Source organism: Oryza glaberrima, chromosome 1 (assembly GCF_000147395.1).
Source record: "Oryza glaberrima chromosome 1, OglaRS2, whole genome shotgun sequence".
NCBI lineage: Eukaryota > Viridiplantae > Streptophyta > Magnoliopsida > Poales > Poaceae > Oryza > Oryza glaberrima.
This window is the reverse complement of record NC_068326.1, coordinates 37,910,734-37,925,316: the sequence shown is the minus strand read 5'-3', so window position 1 is coordinate 37,925,316 and position 14,583 is coordinate 37,910,734. Positions and strand designations below refer to the sequence as shown.

General features: G+C 40.9%; 3 protein-coding genes across 3 annotated transcripts; 1 reads left to right on the top strand and 2 right to left on the bottom strand.

The window, feature by feature from the left end:
* Positions 1–775: 775 nt before the first annotated feature.
* Positions 776–5,345, bottom strand: LOC127755053 (probable glycerol-3-phosphate dehydrogenase [NAD(+)] 1, cytosolic). Its single transcript, XM_052280690.1, has 6 exons — positions 5,085–5,345; positions 4,126–5,003; positions 2,975–3,196; positions 2,116–2,363; positions 1,837–1,976; positions 776–1,368 (listed from the first exon to the last, which is right to left on the bottom strand). Exons 2-6 carry the CDS (start codon positions 4,760–4,762, stop codon positions 1,245–1,247), a joined length of 1,371 nt encoding a protein of 456 aa, XP_052136650.1. The 5' UTR covers positions 4,763–5,003; positions 5,085–5,345; the 3' UTR covers positions 776–1,244.
* A 1,119-nt stretch (positions 5,346–6,464) lies between these two features.
* Positions 6,465–9,727, bottom strand: LOC127755063 (eukaryotic peptide chain release factor subunit 1-3-like). Its single transcript, XM_052280700.1, has 3 exons — positions 9,574–9,727; positions 7,002–8,453; positions 6,465–6,907 (listed from the first exon to the last, which is right to left on the bottom strand). The coding sequence occupies exon 2, from the start codon at positions 8,422–8,424 to the stop codon at positions 7,114–7,116; it is 1,311 nt and encodes a 436-aa protein (XP_052136660.1). The 5' UTR covers positions 8,425–8,453; positions 9,574–9,727; the 3' UTR covers positions 6,465–6,907; positions 7,002–7,113.
* Positions 9,728–11,528: 1,801 nt separating this feature from the next.
* LOC127755083 (early nodulin-20) lies at positions 11,529–13,981 on the top strand. Its single transcript, XM_052280722.1, has 3 exons — positions 11,529–11,739; positions 13,043–13,306; positions 13,519–13,981. Exons 1-3 carry the CDS (start codon positions 11,567–11,569, stop codon positions 13,574–13,576), a joined length of 495 nt encoding a protein of 164 aa, XP_052136682.1. The 5' UTR covers positions 11,529–11,566; the 3' UTR covers positions 13,577–13,981.
* The last annotated feature ends 602 nt before the right edge of the window (positions 13,982–14,583 follow it).

Here is a 14,583-nt window from a genome sequence, read left to right as displayed (position 1 = left end):
GTCACATCGGGTATTGTATAGGTGTCGCATAGGGTGTTCGAGTACTAATAAAAAAACTAATTGCAGTATCCGTCAGTAAACCGTGAGACGAATTTATTAAGCCTAATTAATCTGTCACTAGCATGTGTTTTCTGTAGCAAATACATTGTCAAATCATGGAGCAACTAGGTTTAAAAGATTCGTCTCGCAAAGTAGTCACAATCCATGTAATTAATTATTTTTTAGCCTATATTTAATACTTTATGCAGGTGTTTAAACGTTCGATATGACAGGGTGTAAAATTTTAGGGTGGGATCTAAACAGTCCCTTATTCCAATTCAAAATCATGGCATCTACACCAGAATTCAAGTAGGAGCATGTGCAACTGGAGAAGTTTGTTAGAATTTTTGATTGTGCGTGTGCAGCCCAAAGAGAAAGGGCCTCATCTTTTCGCTTATGTTTATACTTATCACTCAAAATTTAAACTTTTGACCTTAAATTTAGAGTTGATTTTGGGGTTTTTTTCATCAAAGTTTATTTTTCAGCCTTTGCTTCTAGATCGCTAAAAACACGTATATAAAAGTTTTATTCACAAATTATTTTTCGTTTGCAAATATGCCATTTCGCTTATTCCCCGATGGGTCCGTAAATATTTATACTCAATTTTGTCCCCCTTTGACATTGCAAATTTGCATAATCCAGCACCCCCTAAACTACATATTTTAATAAGTGTTTGAATGCGCAGGTTTACACTGTTACACAAACATTGCATTTCCGTTATAAGCGAAACAAAACAGTCGGGAGAAGATAAATTCAATTAAATGTTATAGGAATGCAGATCATACATGGATTTATCACCCAGCAATACTGGAGCACCAAAGCAAAACGAAGGTAGGAAATAATTCCTCAAGTTCTCTGATCCAGCGGGTACGAAATGTTTATTGACTGTGCACTCTGTACGCCATGAATCATGATGATCAAAGAAGCACGAACAATTCCAGGAAAATAAGCCCCCATGAAACTCACACATGGCGTGTGTAGGAAATTCTTTATTGACTCTGTGCACTCTCTCTTGTACTGTTGTACGGCATGATAATCAAAGTACTAACAATTCCAGAAAAATAAGCCCCATTGGGATTCACAGTTCACACATAGGCCAGCGACAATCACCTTCTTCAGGCTTAATAACGAATGATGCTAAGCATGTCAAACTAGAGGTCTAATCCAACCTTGTTTATGTTCTAATCATATACAGGACGAACAGGTCATGGTTTTCCTAGGAGAGATGGGCGGTAGAATGCATGGCTTTGCGCCATCTCAATCCTTTCACGAGGATCATTCATGGTTTCATCTCTCAGGGCTTGCAGAATATCTCTTGTCGAGAGCTCCCTGTAGATCAAAACAGTGAGTTAAAGATACATTGCTGGTTGAAACAGATGTGTTATACTAAGTTATAGAAAAAGTTGATGATTGACCTTGACATGTAAGAAAACAAGTTCGTTATGCGCAATACACACAAGCGCCTCAAAAGAAACTGCTTAGAATTTTAACCAGTATTTCAAGGAAAAATCTAAAGAGCACCTACTAATGAAATGAAATGTCAACAAGCACACGGTACTTCTGAGCTCTTTATGCCCATAGACTTCTGCATGCTGGAGCTATGTTGAGTTCATGAAGAAAGGTGATTGTTTTCTTACTGCAGTTTATGATACTCTCTACAATCTATTCACACTGGCAAGTGGAAACAGCTAGAAGCAGTGAAGGATGTGAAGTTGTGAACTGCATTCCTCGTGCATACCGTACATAGTTGAAGGAGCCCAGAGCACCATAGCCATATTGGTAAAACAGAGCACAAACCTTTTTATTAGTATTCTATAAAGCCTCTTCAAGATCGGGCACAGTTCAGCAGGTGCAACTTGCTTATTTTCCTCTGGGTGTTGCACACTTAAGCTGGGTTGACTGAGAAGCTCAAAAAATGCACCAACAGCAGAGATACCCTGTAGAGTGAAAAGTGAACAGGTTATATCCAGGATGATGTGATATCTTTTGCAAGTTTTGACTTCCAGCATTCTTCAAAAATACGCTCAAAATTCATATAACTTTCGGGGAAAATAATGAGTAGTTTTATGAGATAACCTGAATCATCCCCTTCCCCTTGATGCTGTCGCCCATGTCAGGGCTCAGTTCTCCCTTCGCTAGCATTTGCCCATACCACGCATTGCGACCTTTCAGGAGAGTAACATAAGTATCAGCCAGCAGAGGGCCAGCAAGTTTCTCAGGTTGTTCTGTGAGCAAATGAGTAATGAATATCATCTCTGACGTGCAATGAGCAAAATACACCGACTTGCTTGTTGCACTCTCATTAGTTAAAGCTGCAACCATTCCTGGAACAGAAAGTGGGTTATTATTAATCTCAAAACATGACATATACCTTGAACAGAGAGAGAAAAAACTATAACTTGTAAACAGTCTTCAAACAGAACTGTTGTGAACGTCGAGTTGGTATAATGCAAAAGAATATGAACTTGTAAATATGTGGTCAACCAAATTTGCATTAACTATCTTTCACATACCCATAGCAGTTTGTGGCAAATATGAAACAGTACATTTTTCATCCAGGCTAGCCAAAAGCAACGAACCGGAGTTTGAAAGAGTACAGTTCAAATCAATATAGACCACAGTTCAAACTAGAATGGAAGAAGCTAAGTTTTCAGATAGTCATGAGCTTCTCAGACTAGATGAATGGTTTGTTTCAGATTGGAAGAATAAGTAAATAAACTCAATTACCCAGACAAATGGAGGCAAGTGATCATGGTGTGAATTAAACAAATTAAGTAAAACCTGAACATATGGCAAACCCATGATTGAATGGAAGGATCAGTGGAGAAAGCAGCAACTCCATTCGTTTGTTAGTAGGATTAGTTAATTATTTTTACTGTTATAAAGATAGTTAATATTTTGGAAAACAAACAGAACGTATTTAAAATATTCTTACCAGCACCGATGGCATAGACATTCTTCAAACCACCCATCACCTCATGTGTAACAAGATCACTGTTATCCCAGACAATGAAATGTGGTTGTCTCAGAAACTTAGCGAGAGGTTTCCTCCACTTGTTGGACCCACAGATTCGAGCATTTGCATATTCTTTGTTATAAATCTCTGAGGCAATGTTTGGGCCTCCAAGATATAGTATATTCTCAGTTGGAACTCCAGCTGCAATTTATTTTAAAATGCTGAATTAGTTGTAATTTGAATAAAACAAGGGAAGGAATAGGTTGGGTCAACGAAAGTTAATATCACATAAATGCATGTCAAGATAAGACCATCTTTAGCATGAGTCAGAAAATAAGTAGCATGTCCCTGTCTATAATGAATTGACAAGAACAGTGTATTTGTGTTTTCATGTAAACAGTCTTCAAACAGAGCAGGCCATGTGATGTGATTAAGCAAAACCAAGGGTTAGTGCACACCCAAAATGTCAATGAATGCTACAGAATTATACTCCCTCCGTACTCGTAAAGGAAGTCGTTTAGGACAGCGACACGGTGTCCAAAACACAACTTTGACTTCTTATTTCTATAAAAATATTTATTAAAAAGTGATATATGTATACTTTTATGAAAGTATTTTTCAAGACAAATCTATTCATATAATTTTTACATTTTCAAACTCAATAACTTGAGAGTTATTCATGATTTATATTCCCAAGGTTTGACTTAAACATTGTCCTAAACGACTTCCTTTACGAGTACGGAGGGAGTACATGTCATGGCAACTATAAGTACTGAATACATTTTTGTTCTGTAAAGCTGGACATTGACAGTTACCTGATAAAAATACTGAACTGGTACTTCGGAATGTCATGTGCTCTAGTTAATAGCATCAGCAGCAGAAATTCAAATATTGAAGAGCACACTGTTTAAATCATTAATAAGCCCTTCACTCAATGTATGCCCTTTGGGAATCATTTAGTAACCTTTTTATCCATAGTACAGTACTATGTGTTTCTTTCATTAAATATATTTATTGCAACCTTCCACTAACCAACTCCATTTCTATTCCTTGATGACACTATGACATAAAGAGTATCTTAATAGGTGAGCATGTAGGCATAAGCAAAGAGATAAGAGAGAGCTGCTTACTTGCAGAACTAATCATCTGCGTGGGCGTAATGATACGAGGAATTGGGTCCAAGGATGCTTCTATCCCCTTTGCGAGCGAGATTATCACCGGAACGCTGATCCGCTCCTTCCAGTACTTGCTGATCTCCTCGAACACCTCCCTCGTCTCGGTGGATGGAAGGCCGTTCACCACAATGTCAGCATCCCAGACAGCTTCCTGCAGGTTGGTGACCACCTTGAGAGGGCAGAGTGGCGTGTCGATCATGTTCAGGCAGAAGCCGTCCCTCAGTATCTCATCGGCGTACAATGTCCTGTCGCCGAGGCGCGCCTCGACGTACTTGAGGTAGGCGCAGCGGCGGATGAGCCGCCTCAGCACGTCCTCCCTCGAGTTGATCACCTCGAACAGATGCTCCGCGGTGGTCCGGTCCACCGACCGCCCCGCCCGGCGCCATATCCGTATCTGAACCTTCTCCCGGAAACGGCCGTAGGCGTCCTGCAGCAGGGCGGCGAAGACGCTGCCCCACGCGCCGGCGCCAATGCCGACGATCTTCAGCAAGTCGCCGTCGGACTTGCCGAGCAGGCGGCGCAGCTCGTCGAGCCTCTCCTCGGTGCCATTGCCGCCGTTCACCGATCCATTCACGTGCACGCTCCCGACCATCTGTCTCCTCTCGCCAACAGCCGTAATTCAGCAGCGAAATCAGAGGCGTGCGCTCTCAGCGGCAATTGATCGAGCACCTTAAGCGCGAGGCTTTCACAGCTTCCCAGCTCTCGCATCACCCAACGACCACGCGCGAAACCGCTTCAAACACCGCTCACCAACCAAGAACCAAACACCCCCCACCACAATGCACGCACTCGCAGCAGCAGAATCCCAAGAACAGGTGATCCACCACCACCACCTACAACCATACAAAGACATCAAAAAGGGCAACAAAAAGGATAAGTAGAGAAGGAAATCATTCCTTACAACCGTTACCCACCTCCTCCAGCTCAAGGATACCGGGGGCGGAGGTTGGATGGGTGGGTGGGTGGTGGATGGAATGGAGAGGATGCAACGGCCCGTGCCGAGAAGCTGGCGCTCAGCTCATCTTGTTAAGTGGAGGAGTAGTAGAGTGTAGGGATGGGCGAGGTGGATGGAGGCATTAATGGAGATGGACGGCGCCAACGATGCAGTGGCCGCCATTAATGAGCGAGCGAGCGACGAAGTGGGCGAGAGACGACGAAGGTTCTCCTGCTCCCATCTCGCTGGATACTTGTTCCTCAACTTAAATCAATTAAAAAAAAAAAAGTACTTCCTCCCTTTCGCAATATAAGAGCAACCACAATGTGGTTGAAAAGCAGGTAATAAGACATAAATGCACCTCTATTACCGGGTAATAAACATTATGGCAAGAGGTAACAACTGCTACCCGGTTTTAGTACTACTACCGGTAGCAAGAAAATAAAGAAATAATAGATGTGCAGCAGCTTCATGGGGTAAGCAATTATGTTATATAGAAAATGTATAGTTTTTTCAGTGGCCCCACCTTACTACCCCTAGCAGACAAAATATACATTGTGAACTTCCTATGTCACTGCTACCTCTGTTACATGGGCCCACGCTAATGCGCACTTGAGCAAGATATATTATTATTATAGCACTTCCCACATTTATATTGATATATTCATATTAATGTTAATGAATCTAGATAATAGCTTATATTGTCGGAGGGAGTATGTTCATATGCACTATAGCTGTGTATAATGTTAATCAAATTCAGTTGGACTTGGATCGTAATTTTCTTATTCCAAATCTCTTTGGATTAGCGAGAATCCTGCTTCAAATTCCCTGCTCTCCTCATCCGAATGGATTAGGCAGATATCAACAAGACTACTCCGTACATCAGCATTCAGCACTATGGTCGTAAAACATCAGCAGGTTGTGACATGCGGAATTGCAGACGAATTCTCAGTCCTTCCGCGTACAGAGATCGCAATCTCGCATTCGCATTGGCTGTTGTAAGTTGTAACCTGTACTAAGCCTGTAACATTGGCAACGGAAAGGAGATCAACACGGAAACAAATCGCTGTCAGGGGAGACCCGTGTATCAGCTCGTCTGATCGTGGGCTCGGACGCATTCATTCCAGGATTTGTCGCGAGTGCCAACCACCAAACTATTTCCCGGACAACTTCAGAGAGAGAGTCCAGGTGATCTGTACGTGCTTGTCCCTGAAGGGATGAACCGTGAACGAACGAGATGTTCCAAGGTATACTGACAGTCTAGTTCGCCGGCGAGTATTACTATACAGTCAGCATGGCTGTATTGATTAAATGGACATGGTTGCGACTTGCGAAACAGTAAAAACAATGAAGTAGAAGATGAACATGGATATGCATGGTTTAAACATGATAGGCCTTAACACATCCAAACATAGTACTAACGACTCACTTTAGTTTAGAACCACGAGTAGCTGCTGCAGCAGCAACAACAAAACACACAGACTCGACTTCACATGCTCATGCTGACATAGAAGCCACTCCTTATTGACAACTTAGAATTTAACTACTAAAAGATACGAACACGAGTAGCTGCAGCAGCAGCAATGCATAACAGACTTAGAGCACATGTTTAGGCTGACTTAGAAGTCACTCCTTATTGACAACTTAGAATTTAACTACTAATAAATATGATGGTCTTCCGATGGAGGAAATCATAATGCATCATTTCTTCTCCCCATGAAACGGACAGAACTTCACTTCTGCAGTGGTATCATGCTTCATGACATGGCGACAATCACTATGTCTCAGGTCTTCTCTTCACCCCTATAAAGACAGGAAAGATAGAAGATTAGATCCAACGTCACAGGGTACATGGAAATATATGATGTTTACAGGTTGATTGCAATATGTCATGGACCTTAAGTGTTCCCCGATGATCTTGTGGACGTCTTGGCCTCCTCTTGTCCCGATGCGTTCGGGGCCAGCACAGGCTCCTCCCGGACCGGAATCACTGAAGTTTCAATTGATTGCTATTCGTAGTCTTCATCGTACTCCTCATCAGACAAGTCTTCGTAAGCATTAATCTCAACCTGATAGCGGAGAATCCCCCCTATCCCACCAAAGCCCCTGACAAACTGAGAACCTTCCTGCGACTTGTTCGTGACAAACTCTAGGCTGCAACCAAATTGCCGGTAATTTTCTGCAAACCACTCGAGCAACAAGGTCTTTTCTATTACCTCCAGTTCTGCAGAAGTCGCCTTATCTCGGAAGTTGCTCTGATCTGTCTCCTGTGCCTTGTTGAGGTGCTTTACCGTAGTTTCTCCAGTGACAGAATTTTTCAAAACATATCGGTTGATATCAAGATTTTCCCACACAATCAGTGTCTCAACTGCGCCCATTTCAAGTGCTGACATCGTATCATCCACACTAAAAACATACTTCCCAGTGTCTTGGCTAATCTCTTCAAAATACTTCCCAATCAACTTCTTTTCTTGAATGAACTTGACATTTGAAAGCTCTTCAGCAGATATCTCAATAGCCTGGTTAAAGCCATTCTCCCCACCATAAGAAACGTCAACCACCTTGAGTATCTTGGCTTGTAGACGCTGATCAAACATGTCAGATTGACTCAATTCAGTCTTAAAGTCAGCAGAACCAGCTATAATGAGCCCAGAAACATTTGGCTGGCTGGTGGCAGGGTTGATGAAGAATTGGGTAGCAAGCTCAGCTGTCTTGCGCACATAGTTGTGGCGTTTCTCCATGCGTAGGCGGGCAAAGCGAAGTGCTGACTGCCCTCCTCGTCCATGTTTCTTGGGGAGATCAACAGAAAACTTATGAAGAACTTCTCTTGAGTTGCCACTGAGTGTTCCGAACAGCGTCCCGTTGCCATCCATGATGATGAAGCCAAACTTGTCATCAGATTCCAACAGCTCATTCAACGCTTCGGTGTGAAACTTGTTGTCACAAAGGTACAAGGAAGCATTGATTGGCCTGAACGGCTCAAAGTCAACGGTGACTTTCTTTTCTTTGCCCTCATCTGTGACAATGGTTCCAGTGTAAAGCACTAATCCATTGGGGGGAACTCGGTTGTACAGCTTCAACCTTTGTTGAGCAGATGTGATAGCAGCCAAAACAGATTGCCTGTTGACTCTGCTCTTGATGTTTGAGGCAGTTCCGTATTCATCACCCAACATCTTGGTGACTCGAGAGACCTGATCACGAGGTGGCATGATCAGTGATATCATGCTCGTCCCATTTCCGCGTGCAGCATCAAGTCCTTTAATCAACTTCTTGACCTTCCAGATCTCAATGTTCTTGTCAGTTTCATGGCTGTCAGCCATCTTGGTTGTACTCCAACTTCTGTCTCCACCTACAATATAGAATATCCAAGTAGGTACAAAATGTTAAGAAAACTTTCTGAAAGGGAAAATATAGTATACAACCAAGATCAGAAGTTTAAAGGGTAAAAAGATAATACTCCATCCGGTCATTATTAATATTATGTTGGGAGTAAGTCGTGATATATTTAGTGCCTAGATGGAGTACGTCGTGATAGGTTTATCTAGCCATAGAATACCTATTCTAAAGGAAATAGATGTGAAAATTTAAACATGATAATTGATAGGGATAGGCAAATAAGGAATGACTAGTGTTTGAGTGTAGTATGTCTAATGCGAAGAAGCTAAGGTTAATCAGATAAAAGGTATTAAAAATAGTGCAACAAAACTGCCAGGAGTTGCATGATTTTTCTACATTATAGATACGGAAGGGTGCAAATAGAAAAAAAACATATATACTTGAAAAGGATCAGCTCCAACTTTACATGATTTACTTAGCAATTCTAACAACATATATGGCAATAAGTGATAAAATAGCATCATACAGGAAGATGGAAAATCCAAAGCTATTCAAAGGAAGATGATAAGGTCATAGAAAGCAGTATGTATTCAGATCAATGGCGGTGCATACAGATTACAGAGCCTATATACAACGACAGGATTGAATAAGATTAAAAATCTAAGAAACTCAGCAGTTGAAACACGATTGTCCTGATTGTTTTCTCAACAATTGAACAAAAAAAAAACAAGTTTAAAAATTATCAGTGTAGCAGAATTGACAGTCCTAACATCTTATCCCTCATAAGCAACTTGCACACAGTAAAGGTGAACTACACCATATAGGCACATTCAATACTACTATTCGCTTTGTGAAGCTGTGAAAGTGAATGTTTTTTTGGTAACAGCAATAGAATGTAGTGATGAGCGAATTAGGCTAGTATTCCAGTATTCCACATGACATCAACGAAATCCGCAACTATCTTCCTTCGCCGCCGACCCGGCGAAAAAAAAAATCCGCAACTATCTAGATTGGTGTGAGCATCCGTAGCCAGAACGGGGAATTCGGACTCACGATTAGTTACACGCAACAGAAAAGGGCGTGAAAAGAAGATCGCGGGCAGATTGGAAGAACCGGAGCGGCGAAGGATTTACCAGCAACGGATCGCCGCTCGGCGGCCCCCGGCGGAGGGGAGGAGGAGGACGACGACGACGACGATTACGAAGAGAAAAGCTCGTGTCGTGCTCGCAGAGGTGTGGTGTGGAGGCGGCCTGGATCGAGGAAGACGAACCCTATGCGATCCAGATATATAGGGCGCGCGGCCAAGCAGAATCAGGCCGGAACTCCGCGGTTTGGGGAACGGACCCAATGGGGATTCCCAACATGGATTGGGCCCGCCCCACGCACATTTGATCTGTTTTTTTGTTTGCGTCAGACGCGGCACAGCAGAGATCGCATCGGACCCGGCCTTACTTCCGTTCAAGGGGCTGTTCAGATTATAGTCAAATTAAATTTTATTAAATTTTAGTAATACTAAATTTTTGGTAAATTGATAATATTGTTAAAACTTTAGTAGGATTTTTTATGTATTTACTAAAATTTGGTAACAAACTAAATGTAAATATATTTTTGACAAATTATGTCAAAAAAATGTTTATGATGTATACACCAAGGCTGTGTTTAGTTCACATCAAAATTAGAAATTTGGTTGAAATTGAAACGATGTGACAGAAAAGTTGGAAGTTTGTGTGTGTAGGAAAGAAATTGGAACGATGTCACGGAAAAGTTAAAAGTTTGTGTATAAAAAAGTTTTGATATGATGGAAAAGTTGAAAGTTTAAATACTCCCTCCGGGCTGATAATACTTGTCGTTTTGGACAAGGGCACGGTCTAAAAAAAACAACTTTGACCACTATTTTTCATTATAATATGTATAAAATTGTTAGCAAATATATGATCTTATTAAAGTACTTTTTAAGACTAATCTATACATGTAGTCACCATATTTGAAAGATAAATATTTTAAAAATGATTAATAATCAAATATTCTAAGTTTAACTTCACTCTTATATAAAACGACAACCCGGAGGGAGTAATAACTTTAGTACTAAACACGGCGCAAGCAACTTCGTTTGCCGATTGATAGTGACGCGTTTAAGACCTGGCGTTTGCTTCACATCCAAGGATAGCACCATCGGTACCGTGCATACCAAGAAGGCAAGAACCGTGAATCCGTCGTACCGATACCAACACCAAACAAGAAACAGCTAGTAGAAATAGTTAAAACTAGCGTGATGACGCATTGACGCCACTAAAAACGTGAGAGCTGCTTTGTAGTTTAGTAAACTTGGAGTAATAACTATACAGAAATAGTATAAAACTTTCAATTACTTTTTTTAAAAAAACTTTTAACTATAATATTTATTTATTACGTATTTTATAAAAACAGTTAATGCTAAGCACTGTCTTTAACTCCGCATGGCTGTGCAACACGTGCCACATCTCACTAGGGACACGCGCGTGCCGTCATCATGCATGGATGCCTTTACATCTGGTGTTTTGTAGGAGTAGCAGTATGTTAATCACTCTGGTCATGGAACATTTGTCGGCATACCTCAAATTCAAGTTTTTAAAACTTTTGAACAGATCAAGATATATTGAAACCATCCATGTATAAACTTAAAATGTATTCCCATCGTATAATTTTATTTATTTTATAAAGATAACCATTATAAAATCTAGACTGACAAGCTCCTATGTTTTGATGGACTTTAGGCAGTGTTTGGCTAACGGGTTTGGGAAATGATTTCCCATCCACCAAAAGACATCTTTAAATCCTAACCATTCATTCTCCTTCTTTCATTTAATCCTAACCCTTTATTCATTTCCCCATCTCAATTCCACTCCCCATTTTCCATTATCCAAACACACCCTTACTTTATCAAAGGTTAATGAGAAATAGTAAAGGAGCGGCAGAATACACTTGCGGCTGCTTAATGGGCCCCACCGTGCTATCTCGCTGATTCGGCCCAAGCAATACGCTCGTAGGCTTTCTTTAACAGGCCTAATTAGCAAGAGGCCCAGATAATAGACTAGACCAAAAGAGGAACCAGCCCAGAGCACCGCGACCATTTCCCCGGCTCGCCCGATGTCGCTGGTCGCCTACGACGCCTCGTCCGACGAGGAAGACGCCGGCGGCGAGCCGCCGGCCGCCGCGGCGGCCTCTCCCGCTCCCGTCCCCTCATCCTTCGGACCTCGGCCGAGGCCTCCCTCTCCCTCGACGTCGGTCGGCGCCGCTCCTCAGCCTCCGCCCCACAGCCAGTAAGCCCATGGTGTCTCCCTAGGGTTTTGCTTGTAGGAATTGGGGGAGGATAAGGGATTGCTGCGGGAGACGTGGATTCGGGCGTTTCCTCGAGCATTTGTGTTTGTACTAACTAGGCTTATGGTTTGATTAGCTGACCACTTACCACTGTGTAACTTTGAGATACGTGGATGTATATGTAGCTTTGAGATGCAGACGAGTCTCACATGCATATTAGGATTTTCTTGAAAATTGATACATAGAAACACGCGAGGATTGCTTATTTTTCGAAATTTTAGGAGGGTGCAATAGATATCAAGTCAGTCTTAAGGTTTGGTATTTAGAATCTCATGTGCCTTCTTCTATTTGATTGGTAGCTCAAATTCTTAATGTGCATTCTTGTTTCAAAGCTGATCATATAATTTATGCCTGCATATGAAGGAACAGCATAGAATTGGGACAATTACTGATATAAATATGTAATACTTATGCATGTCGCCTTCACTATGTTTATAATTCTTGCTAATGACTGTGGGCAAGCTCATGGGACTGCAAATGTTGACCATTAATAGCTATATTGTGGGGGAATGTGCATCACATTTGAAACAGTTTATTTGTTACTGACTGTGAATACTTCACTGTGCAGTCTATCACTACTTACCACGTAACTCAAATTGATAATCCCTTTTGTTTCTTCTACTTTAGCATACCATTATTGCAATTTTGTTGCTTCACTTTTGACCTATAACACAAAAGAGTTTCTGTGAGGTATTCGGTTCCTGTTCTGATGGTTTTTCATACCTTTACTCATCCCACTAATCCAGTAATGGCCTAATGAGTTCTACGCAAGTACATTTCCGTGCATGCACAGTTTTCTGAATTTAGCCTTGCAGGTTTGATGTAGGCATGTTGTGTATCATGGCACTTATATGCACTTGGTATTTTTATTCACCAAAAAGTCTGTAAGCAACTTAGTGGCCATTCCATGTGGTGAAGCTGGAAAAGTTTTACGCTATTCATAGCATATGACTGTGGAGTTTCCAGTGTGTGAATCCATTCTGTTCGCACATATGTATCTTACAAAGGTTTCATCTCCTTATCATATCTCCGATGAAATTTCTTATATTCGCTGGTCTCTATTATCTTGATGTCTGATATAGGCTTCTCATTGGTTGAACTTGTCTGACTGGAAGTGTTATATGGATTCATAGCTAGCATATTTTTTTAAATTGCTGTGAAGGACTAGCCACCCTGTCACTTTCTAGGTTTTAATGCAATATCAAAGAGTTATTAACTTCTCGCATTTCTGCCTTTTCTCTCCAGGAATATTTCTTCCACTAGTTCAAGTAATATCTCCCTGCCCACACCGTCACTAGACCTTCCAGATGTTGCAGATCTGTTTTCTTCCCCTTCTCTGCCCTCTAGAGGATCTACTTCTATGATGGACAGCACATCAAGGAAACGAGAATCAAATGGATCTGCATTTCAAGACCCACGCAGTAAATTTCCAAGGGTTCAATCGGGACAATCTCGTGGTGCCAGGATCGCTGCTGGGAACACGTTAGTTCCACCACAGCTTAGTGGAAGGTTAGCCTTACTTTCACTTACTTAAGAAAGATGATTGGTACATGACCTATAGTACTAGTTAGTGCTTTCCTTAAAGTGAATCAAATGATTGAGCATACTATATTTGATAAATAGGCGTGCTCTCCCAATTATGCTGACAGAACTTCTTCAGCATCATATATCTGTTGTCTCCGAATAATATTTGTTATTTTTTGTGTTTTTCTTTTTCACAGGAGCAACGTTGTCACTGAAGATATGACCAAGTTGTTTGTGGCTAGACGCAAAGAGTAGTGCTGATGTTTTTGTTAGCCTCTAATTGTAAACCATCAACGAATCTACGGCGCCCCATGGACAGAAGGACCTGATTGGACGATTTGCTATTTGCGAATTGTGATCTATAATCCTAGACAGCTGGATTGGGAATGCTCTCTTTTTTCACATTATCTAGGGCCCATGCAATTGATGTTCACTTGTGTTTATGAGCAATCCGTGATATGTTAAAGCATGTGACAGTGTTAGGAGAACTAGAAACTTGTCTATTCTTAAGAACTAGATGTTGTTCATCATCTGGTTAGTAAGTAGTAATGGATTACTATCCGCTATGTGGCAAGTTCTACCTTTACTTAGAAATATGTGCATTATAGCGTATCATGCATTGCGATAATTTTTATTTTATTTTATACTGATGCATGTTAACTTACTGTGCAATGGCACATGAGTTTACTTCAAACATAGCTTTTCTTTTTTCTTTCATTTCTCGTGGGAAGAGCTCTTTTTTCTTTCATTTCTCGTGGGAAGAGCTGTTTGTTTCAAGATTTCTGCGCTATAAACTATCTTCACTTTTTTAACATAAAAAAATTAGGACAATTTTTATCAGCCGCCATCGTTTGCTTTATTAGTTTATCGCCAAAATCTAGAATTTGAAACGTCATTTTAGTGTTGATTTTATCTTTTATTTCTATTGTAGTTTACTACAATTATAATATGAAATGGAGGGAGTACCATTTATCAGCTTTGACTTCTAAATCGATAAGAATGCATATAATCGATAAGGACGCCTATAAAAGTTTTACTAGTGAATTTTCTTTTCTTTGCTTCGTTTAATGTTTGTTTATGACTTATCATTCCTAGAGCAAACAATTTGATTATCCATGATGAAATAGTGATTTTTTTTCCTTTGCTGCGTTTAATGTTTCTTTATGACTTATCATTCCTATAGCAAACAAATTGATTCTCCATGATGAAATAGTGACAAATATTACAGGAGCATTCCAACTTTAAGAAATAATCGATCCGAA

Coding starts and splice junctions, on each gene's coding strand:
- LOC127755053 (XM_052280690.1), bottom strand. CDS start 4,762: ATGGTCGGGAGCGTGCACGTGAATGGATCGGTGAACGGCGGCAATGGC. Junction 3,197..4,125: donor GCAGATGATTAGTTCTGCAA/GTAAGCAGCTCT, acceptor AATAAATTGCAG/CTGGAGTTCCAACTGAGAAT. Junction 1,977..2,115: donor AGGGGAAGGGGATGATTCAG/GTTATCTCATAA, acceptor TTCACTCTACAG/GGTATCTCTGCTGTTGGTGC.
- LOC127755063 (XM_052280700.1), bottom strand. CDS start 8,424: ATGGCTGACAGCCATGAAACTGACAAGAACATTGAGATCTGGAAGGTC.
- LOC127755083 (XM_052280722.1), top strand. CDS start 11,567: ATGTCGCTGGTCGCCTACGACGCCTCGTCCGACGAGGAAGACGCCGGC. Junction 11,740..13,042: donor CAGCCTCCGCCCCACAGCCA/GTAAGCCCATGG, acceptor TTTTCTCTCCAG/GAATATTTCTTCCACTAGTT. Junction 13,307..13,518: donor CCACCACAGCTTAGTGGAAG/GTTAGCCTTACT, acceptor TCTTTTTCACAG/GAGCAACGTTGTCACTGAAG.